The sequence below is a fragment of the Onychostoma macrolepis genome, chromosome 03 (genome assembly GCF_012432095.1).
Source record: "Onychostoma macrolepis isolate SWU-2019 chromosome 03, ASM1243209v1, whole genome shotgun sequence".
Classification (NCBI taxonomy): Eukaryota; Metazoa; Chordata; class Actinopteri; order Cypriniformes; family Cyprinidae; genus Onychostoma; species Onychostoma macrolepis.
In genome coordinates, this window is record NC_081157.1 from 47822351 (window position 1) to 47842482 (window position 20132).

Sequence of the window (20132 nt, forward strand, 5' to 3'; positions counted from 1 at the left end):
AGAGGACTCCAGTGGCAGCCTGTGAAGCTCTGGTGTACTCTATGCCCAAGAGGGTTAAAGCAGTGCTGGACAATAATGGTAGCAAAGTGTCATTTCTTCAGTGTTGTCACATGAAAAGGTATAATAAAATATTTACAAAAATGTGAAGGGTGTACTCACTTCTGTGAGATACTGTATACACATACATATATATATATATATATATATATACATACACACACACACTGAACAAAATTATAAACGCAACACTTTTGTTTTTGCCCCCATTTTTCATGAGCTGAACTCAAAGATCGAAGACTTTTTCTATGTACACAAAAGGCCTATTTCTCTCAAATATTGTTCACAAATCTGTCTAAATCTGTATTAGTGAGCACTTCTCCTTTGCCGAGATAATCCATCCACCTCACAGGTGTGGCATATTAAGATGCTGATTAGACAGCATGATTATTGCACAGGTGTGCCTTAGGCTGGCCACAATAAAAGGCCGCTCTAAAATGTGCAGTTTTATCACACAGCACAGTGACACAGATGTCGGAAGTTTTGAGGGAGCGTGCAATTGGCATGCTGACTGCAGGAATGTCCACCAGAGCTGTTGCCCGTGAATTGAATGTTAATTTCTCTACCATAAGCCGTCTCCAAAGCGTTTCAGAGAATTTGGCAGTACATCCAACCAGCCTCACAACCGCAGACCACGTGTAACCACACCAGCCCAGGACCTCCACATCCAGCATCTTCACCTCCAAGATCGTCTGAACCCAGCCACCAGCTGCTGCAACAATCAGTTTGCATAACCAAAGCATTTCTGTACAAACTGTCAGAAGCTCATCTGCATGCTCGTCGTCCTCATCGGGGTCTCGACCTGACTGCAGTTCGTCGACGTAACCGACTTGAGTGGGCAAATGCTCACATTCGATGGCGTCTGGCACTATGGAGAGGTGTTCTCTTCATGAATGAATCGCAGTTTTCACTGTACAGGGCAGATGGCAGACAGTGTGTATGGCGTCGCGTGGGTGAGCGGTTTGCTGATGTCAACGTTGTGGATCGAGTGGCCCATGGTGGCGGTGGGGTTATGGTATGGGCAGGCGTATGTTATGGACAAAGAACACGTGCATTTTATTGATGGCATTTTGAATGCACAGAGATACCGTGACGAGATCCTAAGGCCCATTGTTGTGCCATTCATCCACAACCATCACCTCATGTTGCAGCATGATAATGCAAGGCCCCATGTTGCAAGGATCTGTACGCAATTCCTGGAAGCTGAAAACATCCCAGTTCTTGCATGGCCAGCATACTCACCGGACATGTCACCCATTGAGCATGTTTGGGATGCTCTGGATCGTCGTACACAACAGCGTGTTCCAGTTCCTGCCAATATCCAGCAACATCGCACAGCCATTGAAGAGGAGTGGACCAACATTCCAGAGGCCACAATCAACAACCTGATCAACTCTATGCGAAGGAGATGTGTTGCACTGCGTGAGGCAAATGGTGGTCACACATACTTCCTGGTTTTCGGACCCTCCCAGATCCCCCCAATACAATAAAACTGCACATTTTAGAGTGGCCTTTTATTGTGGCCAGCCTAAGGCACACCTGTGCAATAATCATGCTGTCTAATCAGCATCCTGATATGACACACCTGTGAGGTGGATGGAGTATCTCGGCAAAGGAGAAGTGCTCACTAACACCGATTTAGACAGATTTGTTAACAATATTTGAGAGAAATAGGCCTTTTTGTACATAGAAAAAGTCTTAGATCTTTGAGTTCAACTCATGAAAAATGGGGGCAAAAACAAAAGTGTTGCGTTTATAATTTTGTTCAGTGTATATATATATATAGCTTTATTTAACAGCATATCATTCTGGCAAGTAAACTAAAAAATTACTAGCCAAAGCAATTATATTGCCAAGGTGTCTGTAGAGCGTTGAATATGCACATTTGAATTCATAAAGTACATTTATTTGAGTAGCACTGTGTTACATGTAAACAGAAAATTCACTTTTGTCTTTTACACATTTCTTTCATGAAGAGACATATACTTACTCTTTTGCACATGTGCCAAAACAGACGCAATTTGCTTAGATAAATTAAGAAATCCAAACCTAGTGTGACAAGAAACTAATTGTTTAGAGAGATTAACATTATTTTATAGTTTTATAGTATTGAGAGAGATAGAGAGAGAGAGAGAGAGAGTGAGAAAAAAAAAAAAACCTTAAGATTCTGAGAATTGAGCCAACGGGACTGATAAATTTCAAAATGAAAGCAATGGTCTTAATTTGTTTGTTATTTCTTGATTGTCTTTTGTTTTTGTTTTTAAATAACAAAAAGAACCGATAAGAATACTGTTAAAATACCAGATGGATCAGCAGTATCAGTAAGTGCAGTAATACCTTCTTGCTTTGAAATCCATCTCTACACAGCACACAAGTTTTTCATGCTTTTAAAACCCTTAGAAATCTCCTTCCACAAACAGGACAGACGCAATAATTAATAATTAATAATAAATAAGGCTGCGTTCCAGTCCGTTTTTTATGCCCTTCACTTGCAAACTTCCCTCCGCCTCGTTCACTCGGCTGTACATCATTGATTACGTTGCATGAGTGCCCACTACTGGAGAAACCCTTGGAATGGACTGAACTGGAACGTCCTAAGCCCTTGATCACTTATGGCGCTTTTCCACTGCGTGGTACGACTCGGCTCAGCACGGTTCAGAACGGCACGGTTCGGCTCGGTTTGTGTTTCCACTGCAGTTTAGTACCGCTTTAGAGTGGGTGGGATTATATAGTTGCGCCGCCTCTACTGCCATGACTCCTGAAAAACTTTTTAATTCCACGTCGCTGCATCAAGCTCTCACTGGATCTGCTCCTCGGCTATCAACAAGAGACAGTCTGTACTTCCTCAACAGACAACGAAACATTTTTGGTTGTTAAAAGAAAGGTGTGCTCATTCAAAACAGTTGCGTTCGATCCTTCACTGGCTGTGCTGATTTAAATCTGGCGGGTCTGTTGTGTCTCGTGCCGCAAGTTCAATGACGCAGGCAGTGACGATTTTCTCCGGCCAATCAGTGATCAGTTTTCAAGTCACGTTTTGGTAACGGTACGGTTTGCTTGGAACCTCGGCCGAGGTGGTACTAAAAAAAGTACCAGGTACCAGGTACTGTACCCAGTGGAAAAACCCCCAAAAGTGAGCCGTACTGAACCGTACCGTGCCATACCATGCAGTGGAAAAGCGCCATTAGAGTCTGCTACGGAGTTGGTTTATTGATTACGTTTTTTCCCTTACGAATATGTTTGGTGCAGCATTCTATATGTATATAGGTATGTTTGGGTTATTAATGTAAAAATAATAATAATAATAATAATAATTTATATATTATAGAGTCGTTTGGGGTGGGGATAAATTAAGCGAGGTCTGCAATGACGTCATAATCGTGTTGCATTGTGGTCTATGGAGTGGCCTGAAGTGTGAATATGAAGCAGACTCGCTCCCTCGGTTAAAATCGAGGGGTTGAGGGTCTGTCCATATAAACTCACGAAGCGGAACGCACTTCAAAATGGCAGCGGGGATTCCCCCGAAGGGAAGTGATCAGGGAAGTTCGCTAGTGCATGTCTAAAAGTGGAGTGGAACGCATCTTTAGTGTGAATTCTCATGTGATGATTAAATCCTCGTTTAGAGGTGAAACTCTTTCCATATTGAGAGCAGCTGAAAGGCTTTTACCCAGCATGACTTAACATGTGAGTCTCAAGGTATCCTTTACGTGTGAAAGACTTTCCACACTGACAGCAGATGAAAGGCTTTTCTGAAGAGTGAGTTACCAAATGATTCTGAAGGTGTCCTTTCTGTGTAAAACTCTTTCCACACTGAGAGCAGCTGAAAGGCTTTATCCCAGTATGAATTAGCATGTGATTCTTAAGGTTTGCATTACATGTGAAAGTGTTTCCACACTGAAAACAGTTGAAAGGCTTTTCCCCACTATGAATTCTCATGTGTTTCATAAGGCTTCCTTTATGTTTGAAAGTGTTTCCACAATGAGAGCAGCTGAAAGGCTTTTCTGAAGTGTGAGTTACAAAATGATCCTTAAGTTGTCCTTTCTGAGTAAAACTCTTTCCACACTGAGAGCAGGTAAATGGCTTTATTCCAGCATGAATTAACATGTGATTCTTAAGGTTTGTTTTACGTGTGAAAGACCTTCCACACTGAGAGCAGCTGAAAGGCTTTTCTGAAGAGTGAGTTACCAGATGATTCTTAAGGTGTCCTTTCTGTGTAAAACTCTTTCCACACTGAGAGCAGGTAAAAGGCTTTATTCCAGTATGAATTAGCATGTGATTCTTAAGGTTTTCATTACACGTGAAAGTGTTTCCACACTGAAAACAGCTGAAAGGTTTTTCCCCACTATGAATTCTCACGTGTTTCATAAGGCTTCCTTTATGTTTGAAAGTGTTTCCACACTGAGAGCAGCTGAAAGGACTTTTGACGTCTGTTATTTGAATGCTGCAACTCACTGATTTTTCTTCATTGACATCATGATCTTTCTGATCCTTGTGTTTCTCCTCCACTTCATTCAGATCTTGTTTTTCTTCTTTCACTTTCATCAGGCCTAAAATGAAATCATTAAAAAGATGAAAATCAATTGGAACATTTGGAAAATAAAAGGATAAAACATTTGTGTACAGATGAAAACATTTTCATGGATCTGTGTGAAAAGGGACAGTTTTGATAATGTCTAAAAACACTGCATTATGTTTCGGGTACGGTGGCCGAGAGAGCTCAACACGCTGCAACTTCAGAAAACACATGCAAACAGAAAAAGCACCAGCAAATCAAAAAAACATCATCAGTTTGACAGCACGTGCTGCAAATGCGCACAACACAAACAAATAAAGAATTTAATTTGCAGTTTCTTTATATTGTTTGTGTTGTGAGCATTTGCAGCAAGTGTTGTCAAATTGATGGAGTTGTTTTCTTTGCAGGTGTTTTTTTTTTTTTTTTTTCTATTCGCAGCGTGTGTTTTTTTGTGTTGTGAGTATTTGCAGCATGTTTCTGTTTTTGCAGTGTGTTTATTTGGTTGTGTTATGAGCATGTTGTGTGTTGTCAAATTGATGAAGTTGGGGTTTTTTTTGTTTTTTTGCAGGTGTTTTTTCTATTTGCAGCGTGTTGAGCTCTCTCGGCCACCGTACCCATAGACTGAACACGTAATGCACATGCTAATACACATGCTATTACACACGTAACACGCATGATGTTACTGTTTTCACAAACAGGGTTGTCTGCTGTTGTCTGTATGCAAAACTTAAGGTTGCACTTTATTTCGATAGTCCACTTTAGACATTCAAGTAACTTTGTAACTACATGTCAACTAATTCTCATTAATTTGCTACTACATGTCTACTAACTCTCAGTAGGGTAGGTTTAGGGTTAGTAGAACAAGTTGACATATACTTGCAAAGTTTCTCATAGTCAGTATGTTGTATGTTGTGGACCCATCAAAATAAAGTGTTAGAAGATATTTAGCGCACTGTCTACTAATACTCTAATGACTGCTAGTTGATATGTAGTTGCAAAGTTATTTACTGTTAGTAGAATGTCTAAAGTGGACAATCGAAATAAAGTGTTACCAAACTTAAAAATGTTGAGAAACAAATTTCCATTTTTAGAATAATATTGTTGTGTAATTGTGCCCTTTGATGTATTATGAAAAGTATTTGTCTAATCTACATTATTTCACAGCTGCATATAGGTGCACCTATAACATTTTTACATGAAAATATAATGTTTCTTGATGTTAAAATTGATCATGTTTTTACATAGAAATAAATGTCTATTGATGTAAATACTGTAAAAGGTTCATTGTGATGTGTAAGAGAACCACGGATTATAATGAGAGTTTTAGTGTCCAGATAAACTCGTGTTGTTTGATTGACAGCTCCAGCAAACAGGGAGCATTCTTTGATCACGTTTTGTATACAATTTAATCACAATTTAAGTAACAGATTATAATCATGCTATTAGGAGAAACAATGTTAAGTTTGGTAACTGGCTTAATTTACTGACACACACCCACACACACAAACAATTCTGAGACAAATAAACTTAACTTAACACCGATCGGGCATTAGAGTAAACAAGTTTACTTCCATGTTGTGACAGTGCTGTCAGGTATATATATATCTTACAGTTAGTGTTGTCAAAAGACCCGGTACTTCGGTAGGCTACCACCAAGTCAGTACTAAAAAAATGAAAATGTCATGGTACCAGGTTTTTTTATGTACCGGTGGTACCGAGTACCCGGTCAACCCGGTTCATGACGCGTATGGCCCTATGATTTCCGCGATGCAGAAAACACGGACGGAATCTCGGAATCCAGTTATAAAAACGGAATTTACAGTTTAGCACGGAATGTCACGGAATTTGTCAAAGTTTGGATGAATTAATCAAAAGTAGATCATTATCGCGACAAATCGCGATCAAAAATCAAATCAAATCGCGACATGGACTAGTATCTGTAAATATTACGCCGCAAAAGTCGATTCAGATATGAATCCCGCATGTTCTGCGAGTCTCTGTGTGAATCATAGACTGTAAAAAAGATGGACGGCACGTCTCCGCTTCCTTCCACTATAGAAAAATGAAGCAAATACATCTCAGTATGGCCGCTGCCATCTTGAGTAAATGATGTCATTTGGAGCCCGATTCTGCGCAGTAGAGATTCATTTGGAGCCAGAGTCTGCGCAGTAGAGTCATGAGGTGGAGCCGCGGAATCAACTCCCTCCCAAACTCCTGCAGACCCAATCAACCATAACGACACGCCCCGTTTTTATAGCATCAAATTACTAGCTAAAATCAAACGTATCACAAAAACGAACAATTGAACATATATCAGCGTGATAACAACTACCTTAAATAACCAAAACCATATTTCAGAAAATTGTATTGGAAGTATAATTTATTTTTTTTTATTTTGACTGAAGTCCCATTTGTTTACATGGAGAGGGCGGGGTTTATGACCTGTACTGCAGCCAGCCACCAGGGGGCGATTAAAGAGCCCGCAGCTTCACTTTTAAGGACGAGTGAGACACACTCGGTGTGAATGGCAGAATGGTGAATTTGTTTTTTTTTTACTACACTCACTGAAGCGCACGTGATGCTCGCAGTGATTTCAGCATCTGCCGTCTCAATGAGGACATAAATACATAAACAACATCTACAGAACTGCTCTGAGAGTCACTTCACGTGATACTATTACTACTGTTGAAAAAAAATTATAAATATTTATTTTCAAAGAAATAATCACACAATATTTCTTCCATATTTAGTGACGATAATTTTAATAGTAAATCCCCTTTATTTACCAAAAAAATAAAATGTGTTTAAATTTCATTATTTAAAAGACATTAAATTTGGGTGAAACTTGTTTACTGCTTTTCATACTTTTATTACTTGCGGAAAAACTTGAAACACCATTTAAATAAGTATAAAGAATGGCATTGATTTTTGTACATTTTATTTTTGTTTGATTTTATTATTAAAAATGTTTTTTAATTAGCATGTGGTACCGAAATTGGTACCGAAAACAGTAAAAGTCTGTTTGCAAAGCCTGCTGCAAAACTGTTACTGATTTACAGTGAAATGTACCGAACAAGCAAATAATGCTCTGAGACATTCACATGGTTGAAAATAACCACATTCCTATAACGACTTTACTTAAAATTTGGCTTCTACTGACGTAAAAACTAATTCAGTCTCACATGCTCTGAGTTCAACACAGTTTTACAATTCCAAAAAGGCAAAAATAAAGTAATTAAATCTTCTCTGTGTCTGTTCAGTCACACTTCCATAAGAACTTTGAAACATTGGTTTAAGACTTTTTAATGTCAGTTAAGGTCTTATTTTTACATTAAGGATCTGTGGGTGTACCACAAACAATCATTAAAGATGAACGAAGAATAAACACCAACCTCCTTGTTCCTCCTGTTTTATTTTCCAGGTTTCTGGTTCACTCGTGTTCTCCTCACTCTCCTCTTTAACAAACAGCATCTTCACAGCAGCAGATCTCAGTTCAGATGATACTCCTCCAGATATTCCTGCTTACTTGAAAACTCAAGACTGTGAGGATGAGAATATTACAAGTATTTACTGACCTGATTTTAAAAACTGTATTTTTCTATTCACAGAAACAACATTTCTAACATTTCTAGTTTGTATTAAAACAGCATCACAACATAACAGAGATCATGGTGAAACTAAACTTCTTCCTCTGATGTTTAATGGTGTTTGGCAAACAAACAAATGTGTTTTAACGCCACCTGCTGGACTGGAGACTGAAGCGGTGAGAGGAGAGAAAATAATATGAGGAAAATTACCTTGTGCGTGTTCAAGGTGCGCTGATTTGTTTTCCTTTAAAAAAAGCCGATCTGCACAAATAAATGAAAAGAACATAAATTATAGACTTGCATGGTATTCGATCAACTCATATACAGTTGGAATTTATTTTTTTGTTAAACTTTTTTTTATTTTCATAGAACACACTTTACATTTAATATTTTCTATATTTGCTGATCTTAAACATAAAATTTTTAAATATTTATTCTGAAAATCAATGTACTAACAGAAAAATCTGTCAACTCTGTTACAGACAAATTGGGTCAAACATATACAGTTAAAAAATGTAACACAATTTAAAGCCCTGTCCTCCCTAGAAGAACATCTGTCTCTTAATCCATTAATTCAACTTTAAACCTAATATACAGACTTTTTGTTTTAGAGTAAAAATATCAACACGTTTAACTGAAAAGTTGTCAACATGGTGTGCATTTTCTCTAAACATAGCTTTTAATGATTTTTTTTTATATAATTTCATGTAGTAGTAGTACTAATCAGGCTAATTAGCTTCTGATCAATTTGTTAACAATAAAACACATATAATTATCATTTTTAAAGCAAAACATTAAACAAACAGAGTTGACATTGATGGTAACAGAGTTGACATCAGAAAACAGAGTTGACCACCTGTAACTAAAAGACCAAAAACAGCAACATTTTCTGATAGATTCTGAAACTGAAACCATTTTAAACATGGCAAGAGATGGTACATGACTTACCGAATCTTGTAGAAGACTTACTGAGAGATGGAAATTAAACTTACTGAAATGTAACTTCTGTTACATTTTATACAGGAAATGATTACTTTTGTGACTATTGAATGCTTGGTCTGACAGCAAGTACTTAAGAGCAGTGTTGGGCAGTAACTAGTTACTAGTAATTTAGTTACTGTTTTATTACTTTTTGCAGTAACTAGTAGTGTAACTAATTACTAATAAGATTTCAGCAATAATGCCGTACAGTTACTTTCCATAAAACAGCTTAGTTACTTAGTTACTTTTGATGCCTCAACCCCGCTGATTTCAAATCTAACAATCAAATAATTCCTAGATTTATTTTCATAATTTTCATGACTCGCACATGCATGTGATGTCCCCAGTGCAGCAGGCAAGTTCGGAATATGGAAAAGCTTACATTCAGCAGATAGAAATATTGCATTATATTGATTTTGTCAGGAAAAAATATCTGTTGTGCTTTACTTTACTCTGGCATTACATCCCTCTGATCAGCATGTGGTACATTATATTAATATAATGAAAAATATTTTTGGAAAATTAAACAGTTTCTTACAAACTCGTGATTTGATAAAATACATAACAAAATTTAATCACATATGGGTAACGGAAAAATTACTTCAAGCTACACATGAATTAATGAGATAAATACAGCACTTCTACTTGAATGTCACTATCAATCACTATTGAGTGTTTGTAATAATTCTGACTGTGATCCAATGTGGATTTTGGTCAAATGATGAGGCAGAAATATGTTGTCAGTAACATTGTAAAATAATTTTATATGGAATATACACAGTTACAACTTCTGTGGGGTGTGAAGAAAAAGTAATGTAACTAGTAGTGTAACTAATTACTGTTGCCAGAAAGTAATAAGTAAAGTAGCAATATTACTTTTGAAAGGAGTAACTAGTAATGAGTAATATATTACATTCTTTGAGTAACGAGCCCAACAGTGCTGAAGAAAGCAAAAACCTGAAAAAAATGTTGAGGTATGGAAACCATGGTGTAAACCACTTGACATTATTTTATCTTAAGAAATACAACAGTTTGTTCAAACACATGTAGATTTTATTAGTATGTTACATTTTAAAAAGTGTATTACAATACACGTGTAAAACTAGCATTAATAACTATTATAATGGGTCATTGGAAGGATTGCCCCTGAAAGGTGTTTCTACTGTACAATATTAAATACATACAGTTAGGTCCCTTTATATTTGGACACTGACACAGTTTTCATAATTTCGGCTCTGTATGCCACCAGAACAGAATAAAAAACAATCAAGATGAAATGGAAGTGCAGACTTTAAGCTTTAATTCAAGGGGTTGAACAAAAATATAACAAAATGCTTAGGAATTACAACAATTTTTAATTGTATATATATATATAAATAAATAAAATTTTCATTTTTAATATTTTGTTGAGAATCCTTTGCAGTCAATGCCTTAAGTCTGGAACTCATGGACATCACCAAAGACTTGGTTTCCTCCTTTGTGATGCTTTGCCAGGCCTTTACTGCAGCTGACTTCAGTTGTTGTTTGTTTGTGGGTCTTTCTGCCTTTAGTTTTGACTTCAAGTGAATAGAGTGCCTTCTGTCCTCTGTCACATCGTAACTAAACAGCAGTAACCCTTGCAAGCCATGCCTTCACACTGCTCCATGTTTCACAGATGATGTTGTATGCTTTGGATCATAAGTTGTTCCAAGCATTCTCCATACTTTTTCCCCAGTCATTCTGGTACAGGTTGATCTTATTTTCAACTGTCCCAAGAATGCTTTTCCAGAAGTGGTCTGTTTTTTTTATTTTAATGTTTTTGGCAAAGTCTAATCTGGCCTTGTTTGCTCTCGTGAAGTCTTCTCTTGATTGTTGACTGTGACAGTGACACACCTACCATTCACATGATTTATCAAGATGAGAGGTGACCTCACCTAGTGTGATTTATATAGTGTCATTTTTAATCACCCAGATACTGACACTGAAGCCTTGACTCAAGTACCGACAACATGTCAGAAGTGCTGGTATGCTAAAGACTAAAATATAGAAGTGCCGGTACTGCGTTCCACATTAAGCACTGGTTCTGGCGCCAATGTTTACACCATGCAAGAAAAATCTTATTAGAACCAGCTGAAATGTTTTGAAATCACTTGTGCCCTACCTGATTAAAAAAAAAAAAACTTTCACTCTGCCTGTGTCAATTTGTTTCTTGTTAAAGATGTAAATCCCTGCCGCCAAGGTGATCCCATCGGTCATGGATTATGGAAAGTGTAATTTAAAATTTCATAAGGGTGGTAAAAGCTTCTTTCTTTTCAGATTCTTTTTTACAGCATTATCATAATAGGCTGTATATTAACTCATTGGGAGAAAACTGGTAGTTCTATTTGAAATCAGACACTGAGTACCCTCATATAGTCAAAATGGCATGATCATAACACCTTTGCGAATATTTGACTGTGAGACTGGTAGTCGAATCAGGCTCCTCTTATCGAAGCATTGAATCGTCGACTATTTGGGGTCACCCCTTGTAAATAGCATCTAATTGCTATTTACGCAGTGTAAATAGCCTCAATCTGTATTTACGCTAAGAGCAAATAGCTGCTGCCTTAAAATAATCACACTTTGTTTTAAATGAAGACGGACACAGTTATTGATTTATCCAGCTGTATTCACTCAGTGCAAGTTATAACATCCAAGTGAAAGATATAACCAACATGATCTCACAGAATTCCGTGTAATGTTCACGGACTTAATTAACCTCCGAATCTGTGGTGGCATCACGGAATCGCCGAAAATTCCGTGATGGGCTCACAGAAAAAATTCCGTGATGGGCTCACAGAAGTGATACCAATGCAAGTCAGTGACAGGCATCAGCCGTGCTCCACGCACGGATCCACTGGTTCAACACTTTAAATAGGAAACCCTTAGCATCAATATGCCGACGCGATACTGGGAAATTTATCGTTATCATTATTGTTCAGAACTGGGTAGGTTTAGGTAACTGCATCGGAGTCACTCTTTTTACGTGGTCCGATGCAGCGCTGGTGTTGAACCAGTGAATCCGTGCTGATGTCTTCTGTGAGCCCATCACGGGGTTAATTAAGTCCGTGAACATTACACGGAATTCTGTAAAAATTAAACAGAATAATGCAAACTGTCCATTCTTGGCAACACATGGAATCAATCTATCATGGATCACTATGAATACCACATTTACAGTGGTATTCGTTACTGTAAACTTTTATTTAATTACTGACACCTACCTGCATGCATGCAGCTTCATCAATATAACATTGGCCAGCACAATCTATATCATCTATGGCTTTAGTATTTTATAGAACTGTGCAATTAGAAATGAAACCATTTTATACCAATGTAATTTTTTTAAGTATTTGACAAAACATCGAGATGATGCAATTATTATGCTTGACAGAAACCGAAATGTATCATCAATTAAATATCATTCTGCCATTAAGTGCGTGTGTTACAGTCTACGTTATACTCCGGCTGACAGTAACACTGTCGTCAGTGTTACTACAGCAACATAAGGTGACATGTCCTGCAACAATGTCAGTGACACTGACAAAATCCATTGCCACCTGTCACAAGTGTCACTGGCACATGCCACTCTCCACTGACATCAGTGAAAACCGGAAGTTTCACCGGTTGTGCCACTGAGCATTGTGGCATGTGCCAATGGCTTCCGTCCGTCAGTCACTTAATGTTAATACTGCCTCTCTAGAGTCCCTTCTTGCACACACACTATCAGGACCACTGTCGTCAAAGATGACTAACAATTAGCATACACTGTAAAAAAAATGCCGTAAAATTTACGGTAAAGAAAACGGCAGCTGTGGTTGCCAGAATTATACCGTAAAATATACGGTAGAAACGTTTTAGGTTTTACATCAGTTAAATACCGTAAACTGATATAATGTTAACCCCTTAACTGTCACCCCCATTTTTGAAAATTCACGAGAAAGTGCAATATACAAACTTAAATTATTATAATTCATGAACGCTTTTGAATACAGACCTAAGAAGACAATTGGCAGATTACTACAGAAATAAAAATCATTTAGTAAAATTAAAGTATTAAAAAGTTACAGAAGTTTAAATTTACTGTAAAAAAACGTATTATACAATTTTTATTTTATATAAAATAAATATTTAAAAAAATAGTTAAAAATCCAAAATTGCTATAAAATTAAAGCCATATGTGTACATAAGTTGTGTTCCAAATTTGAAGTTGATATAAAAAAAAATTGAGGTTCATATGCAATTTTGTTTAGGCGTTATACCAAAAACAGCCATCGGGTGCCATTCAAACACCATTGAATGCATTTTGATGCATTTCTGTCACAATTCTATCAATTTCTCTCTCAATATTATATCTATAACAAAATATTTTGAGGAATCTTGAGACTCAGACCTTTCCAATGATATGTATTTTGTCAAGATTATAAAAAGTTTTGATTCTAAAAGACAGTAATACATTTTGTAATATGACACCCCCGCTAAGGGGGAGGAGACCACTAAAACATTTTGAAATACCATTTCTATGGTAACGCAATATCCGATTTCAAAATGGTTTTCACAGGATGAATTTTGAGATTTTAAATGTTCAAATGATATACAGTGGGTACGGAAAGTATTCAGACCCCCTTAAATTTTTCACTCTTTGTTATATTGCAGCCATTTGCTAAAATCATTTAAGTTCATTTTTTCCCTCATTAATGTACACACAGCACCCCATATTGACAGAAAAACACAGAATTGTTGACATTTTTGCAGATTTATTAAAAAAGAAAAACTGAAATATCACATGGTCCTAAGTATTCAGACCCTTTGCTCAGTATTTAGTAGAAGCACCCTTTTGATCTAATACAGCCATGAGTCTTTTTGGGAAAGATGCAACAAGTTTTTCACACCTGGATTTGGGGATCCTCTGCCATTCCTCCTTGCAGATCCTCTCCAGTTCTGTCAGGTTGGATGGTAAACGTTGGTGGACAGCCATTTTTAGGTCTCTCCAGAGATGCTCAATTGGGTTTAAGTCAGGGCTCTGGCTGGGCCATTCAAGAACAGTCACGGAATTATTGTGAAGCCACTCCTTCGTTATTTTAGCTGTGTGCTTAGGGTCATTGTCTTGTTGGAAGGTAAACCTTCGGCCCAGTCTGAGGTCCTGAGCACTCTGGAGAAGGTTTTCGTCCAGGATATCCCTGTACTTGGCCGCATTCATCTTTCCCTCGATTGCAACCAGTCGTCCTGTCCCTGATGTAACTTCTTTTTATATATATATATATATATATATATATATATATATATATATATATATATTTAGCTTCTCCCAAACGCCTTTATCTTCAAGTCTTTTGCTTGCCATCACGAGCCCGCTCTCCTTCGCGTCAGTTTCGGTTTATTATAAGCAAAAATAGATTGCATTAGTGCCCCCTTTTGTCAGCCGTCAACATCACTTAATCTTACACTTTGTCTTTGATGATGAACCAGCCAGGCCGTCCTGGACTTCTCCTGCATATGGATGCTGTGATAGGTGTCATATCCTTATAGGTAGACATGGATCAGCTGACAGTCAGCTAACGCGAGCTTGACTAACGTAAATGTGACTGTGGTCAAAACTGGCTGGGCCCTATAGTACACAGAGAAAGAATATGCACATTTGTATGTATACATGGCATTTATTTGTGTAGAAATGCGTTATATTTAAAAAGAGAATTCACATTTGCATATCTACTTTTGGTAACACTTTATTTTAGGGTCTCTTAACTAGTTGCTTATTAGCATGCATATTACTAGAATATTAGCCATTTATTAGTAGTAATTGAGCACATATTAATGCCTTATTCTACATGACCTTGTTCTACATCCCTAATCCTACCCAATACCTAACCTTAACAACAACCTTACTAACCATTAATAAGCAGCAAATTAGGAATTTACTGAGGGAAAAGTTGTAGTTAATAGTGAATAAGTGTTCCCTATTCTAAAGTGTTACCCTACTTTTACACATTTCTTTTATGTAAAGTCATATATGTAGTGATGCAATTTGCTTAAGAAATTCAAATTTGGTGTGAACAACAAAATAACTGTTCAGACTTTTTTCACTTTATCCACCTTGCAGCTGAGGTCTAAAAATGAATCAACTTGATGTCTGTTTACCTCAGCAATAAAGTCAAGATTCTGAGAGAAATTGTACTTTTAAATATGGATCTAAATGTTGCTTCACTCACAGCTCAGTTTTCACTCTCTTAAGCATTATTTTCTGGTGCCTTTTTAAAGAGTCAACATTTAGAAATCTCTGTCCGGATCAGTTCAATTTCCTCACGGCACAGTGACAGCGATGAAGATGAGCTCTGTGTCCAGCTTCCCATTTAAATCTCTTCTCACACAGATGACTTCGCTTCAGTGTGAATTCTCATGTGACTGTTAAATCCTTGTTTACAGGTGAAACACTTTTCACACAGAGCAAGTAAAAGGCTTTTTCCCAGTATGAATTAACATGTGAATCTTAAGGCATTCTTTACGTTTGAAAGTGTTTCCACACTGAGAACAGGTGAAGGGCTTTTCTGAAGAGTGAGTTATCAAATGAACCTTAAGATGTCCTTTCTGTGTAAAACTCCTTCCACACTGAGAGCAGACGAAACGCTTTATTCCATTGTGAATCAACATGTGATTCTTCAGGCATCCTTTGCGTTTGAAAGTGTTTCCACATTGAGAGCAGCTGAAAGGCTTTTTCCCAGTATGTATTATCATGTGATTGTTGAGGCTTGCTTTACGCGTGAAAGTGTTTCCACACTGAGAGCAGGTGAAAGGCTTTTCTGAAGAGTGAATACGCTCATGATCATTAAGTTTTTTTTCCTGTGAGAAACTCCTTCCACACTGAGAGCAGCTGTATTGCTTTTTGGAAGAGTGAATAAGCACATGATCATTGAGTTGATGTTTCTGTGTAAAACTCTTTCCACACTGAGAGCAGACGAAAGGCTTTTCTGAAGAGTGAGTTACCAAATGAATCTTAAGGTGTCCTTTCTGAATAAAACTCTTTCCACACTGAGAGCAGACGAAAGGCTTTACTCCATTGTGAATCAACATGTGATTCTTCAGGCTTCCTTTACGTGTAAAAGTGTTTCCACACAGAGAGCAGCTGAAAGGCTTTTTCCCAGTATGAATTATCATGTGGTTTTTAAGGCTTGCTTTACGTGTGAAAGTGTTTCCACACTGAGAGCAGGTGAAAGGCTTTTCTGAAGAGTGAATACGCACATGATCATTGAGTTGTTTTTTCTGTGTAAAACTCTTTCCACACTCAGAGCAGGTGAAAGGCTTTATTCCAGCATGAACTAACGTGTGGTACATAAGGCTTCTTTTATGTTTGAAAGTGTTTCCACACTCACAGCAGGTGAAAGGCCTTTTGACTTCTGTTATTTGAATGTTGCTTTGTGAGCAACTGTTTTCAGTTTTGGAGCAACTCACTGATTTTTCTCCAGTGGTGGAATCATGAGCTTTCTGATGCTGATGCTTCTCCTCCACTTCATTCAGATCTTGTCTTTCTTCTTTCACTTTCATCAGGCCTAAAATGAAAACATTAAAGTGATGGTGAAAATTAATTTGGGACAATTGGAAAATATGAAACTAGGATATGTTTGCAATACAATAATAACATTATTTTATCATCCGGTTTAATATTTGGCCTATACAAATGTGATGTTGGTGCATCCAACGTGAGTGAAATGCTTGCGCTCAGTTGTCAAGTCATCATAGGCAAGTTGTAATGGCAATGTGCTGCTGAAGGTTCACACCTTCACATCACGCACCTACAGCACTTCTGAAAATAGAATAAATTCATATACAAATATATAGAAAAGTTAAATAGGCCTATATGTGAAATATATTTCACTTATTTAACAAATTCACAGAACGCAAGAAAAAACTGTGATGACTGTCGCTTCAAAAAAGAAAGGGAACTGAGACCGCAGAAAGCGGCATTCTGTTGCTTTCTTTATTTTTCAAAAGCTTAATGTTTTGTTTTCATTTTAAGGGTACGCAAATAAAAGTCGATTTTTAGCTTGCAGTGGTTCATACAGCTCTGTATGTTCACAATGTAGCATTTCATAGAGTTTTATTTTGAACTTGGACTCATGTATAAAGAAATACAGTCAGTGCTTAGTTCAAGGCATGGTTTTGGGACATTCTAAAATGCTTAATGTGGCTTAATGTACTAAAACGGTGACACTGGAGGTCCAAATTCAGTATTATTAAATACTATTAATACTAATAACAATTTATATTAATAACCTTATTAATAAAATTACTATTAATAAAGCAGATAGCCATGAACGCAACGTGCTAATGCACGTTTTCTTTGCAACTTTTTCTCCCCCATAGAAAACCATTATAGAAAACGCTTAAGGTAGGCTAATGGAAGAAGACAGTAATATAAAAAGATCAAATCTGGTACACAGTTTATTAATCAAATATATTACACACAGGGAAGTAGATGAGCCCAGAATATAATTGGAATGCGCAAAGTTTCACGTTTTCTCCCCCGAAGAAAAACATTATAAACTCTTAAATTTGGTCCTTTTTTTAATCACCGTCTTCATTAAGTCGCGGTTTCTTTATGGGAGGAAATGCTTAACATGCAATTTAGTGCTTTTTTTCATATTCTGGGCTTACCTGCTATAACTGAATATAACCATTTCTGACTTTTTATACCACTGTCTTAGACCATTAATTAAGCATTTTCTTTCTATGGGGGATATGCTTAATGTGGAATTTAGCAGGGTACGTTCATATTCTGGGCTATTGTCTGTATGCTTTATTAATAAGGTGTACACTGAATTTGGTCAAACTGTGTTTTACATTAAGCGTTTTAGAATGTCCCAAAACCGTGCCTTGAACTATAATAACTGACTGGATTTCTTTATACTTGAGTCCAAGTTCAAAATAAAACTGTATGAATCTCTACATTGTGAACGTACAGAGCTATATGAACCACTGCAAGCTGTAAAGTAAACAGGAAGGTATTGTCTGAGATCAACTGGTTTTGCGAGAGAACGCAAATATCTTTGCAAAAGAACACAAAAGTTTTGCGAGAAAACGCAAAAGTTACGTGAGAACACATTCAAAAAATATTTAATTTAACTAAATTAAATTAACTATTTAAATTAACTAATTATGTAAAAAAAAAAAAAAAAAATCATTTGAAATAAAATGAATGAAGACTTGTTTCGTTCTCTTGAGTGAATGATTCGGACTATAAACTATTATTTAATGTTTGTAACAGAAATGTAGTCTACCTTGCAGACTGTTCGTGAAGCTGTTTCAAACATAAAGCACACATGATGAACTGCTCTCTCTGGATCAGCGGCTGGTTTAAATATTCCAACATGATTGTAATTTCAAAAGTATCCCTGACCCAATTATTAAAATCAATAATAAACACCAACCTCCTTGTTCCTCCTGTTTTATTCTCCATGTTTCTGGTTCACTTGTGTCCTCCTCACTCTCCTCTTTAACAAACACCATCTTCACAGCAGCAGATCTCAGTTCAGATGATACTCCTCCAGATATTTCTGCTTACTTCAAAACTTGAGAATGAGAATATTACATGTATTTATTGACCTGATTCAAAAACTGGATTTTTCTATTTACAGAAACAACATTTCTAATAGTTTGTATTAAAACAGCATCAGGACATAACAACTTGTGTTGTTCACAACAACTTCTTCCTCTGAGGTTTAATGGTGTTTGGTGAACACAAGTGTGTGTCTTGGCGCCACCCGCTGGACTGGAGTGTGAAGCATCGAGAGGAGAGAGTAGGACATATAGAGATGGGCAGAGGAAGCCTTTTGAGGCCTTTTCCTGATTCTACCAAAAATAAATAAATAAAAAAAAAAAGATTCAAAGCTTCAAAGACAGACCCTACCAGTGACATCTACTTGTGGTCAGCTGCAAATGATTCACCCCAGCCGGCACATGACCGACATTCAACGTTGAAATATGGTTGAAATAATGACCATATAATGAACATTGAAACAACGTTGAAAAAATGTTTAATGCTAAATGGTTGAAAAAGTTTACCAAAAACACTTCAATGTTGATTTGTTTTTTGTTTTTTACAAGAACTGTATGTCGAATCAACTTAATGTCTTCAACAGCATACAAAAGAAATTTCTGCCTTTTAAATTATTATTACTACATTGTTTAAGATCATTATTATTATTTTATTAGCATTTTACAATATTTTGATTGTTAAACCTATTTTAAAATCTAAAGGTATATGTTAAAATATTATCATCATTAACAACAATAAAACTAAATACATTTCACTGCTCCATTTCTGCAAATCAGTTTTTGTAAATGAATGACTTGATCCACATATGGCCTTCATCAACAGCGGCTTGCGCCACCTGCTGGTGCGCGACTGACATCAGCTGAAGATCATACATCTACTGCTATTCCTGCGGTTCCCGGATGTGCAGCGCTGAATTTTCTGCCGAATTTTAACCACTGAATTTGTGGCAGCGAATTTGGAAAGTGAAATAAAATGACCGAAATTTGCCTGTCGAATATTATACATCGTATTTTTAAACAGACTGAATATTTTGGAAATGAATTCTGGAAGGTGAATATGAATTGTTGAATTTTTAATTATGAAAATGTGTGTGAAATATTTTGAATTGAAATATTCACAGCTTAAATAAACAACTGTGTTAAATTTCAGGACCTAAAAATGCAAGCCCTGTAAATACAAGGCATTAAAATGCAAGCACTGTTAATTGCAATGCATCTTTTTTTCGATTTGTGGAATTCAGCATGCTTTATGTTTCAAAAACTATTGTCATTATTCTGCTTCCATAGAGCGGGGGTACGCGAGGACTGGAATTGAGAACCGCTGCTTTAGATTAAATTTGCTTTAGAAACTCTTTCTACACTGAGGCAGAATGTAGATTTCTTGGCTTTTTTCTTTTAGTCTTTGAGGTTTTTCTCCAGGTTTGTCATGA

At 36.8% G+C, this 20132-nt stretch overlaps 1 protein-coding gene across 1 annotated transcript in view; it reads right to left on the reverse strand.

Annotated features, from left to right (window-relative positions):
• Window positions 1-1853: 1853 nt before the first annotated feature.
• The window catches only part of LOC131535799 (zinc finger protein 585A-like), a 41285-nt gene continuing 23006 nt past the window's right edge, over window positions 1854-20132 (reverse strand). The window contains exons 5-8 of the mRNA XM_058768304.1: window positions 18576-18704; window positions 15595-16697; window positions 7960-8038; window positions 1854-4601 (exon numbers count right to left, since the gene is read on the reverse strand). Coding sequence (XP_058624287.1) covers window positions 3718-4601; window positions 7960-8038; window positions 15595-16697; window positions 18576-18704 — 2195 coding nt within the window. The 3' untranslated portion in view covers window positions 1854-3717. The remainder of the gene's footprint in view (window positions 4602-7959; window positions 8039-15594; window positions 16698-18575; window positions 18705-20132) is intronic.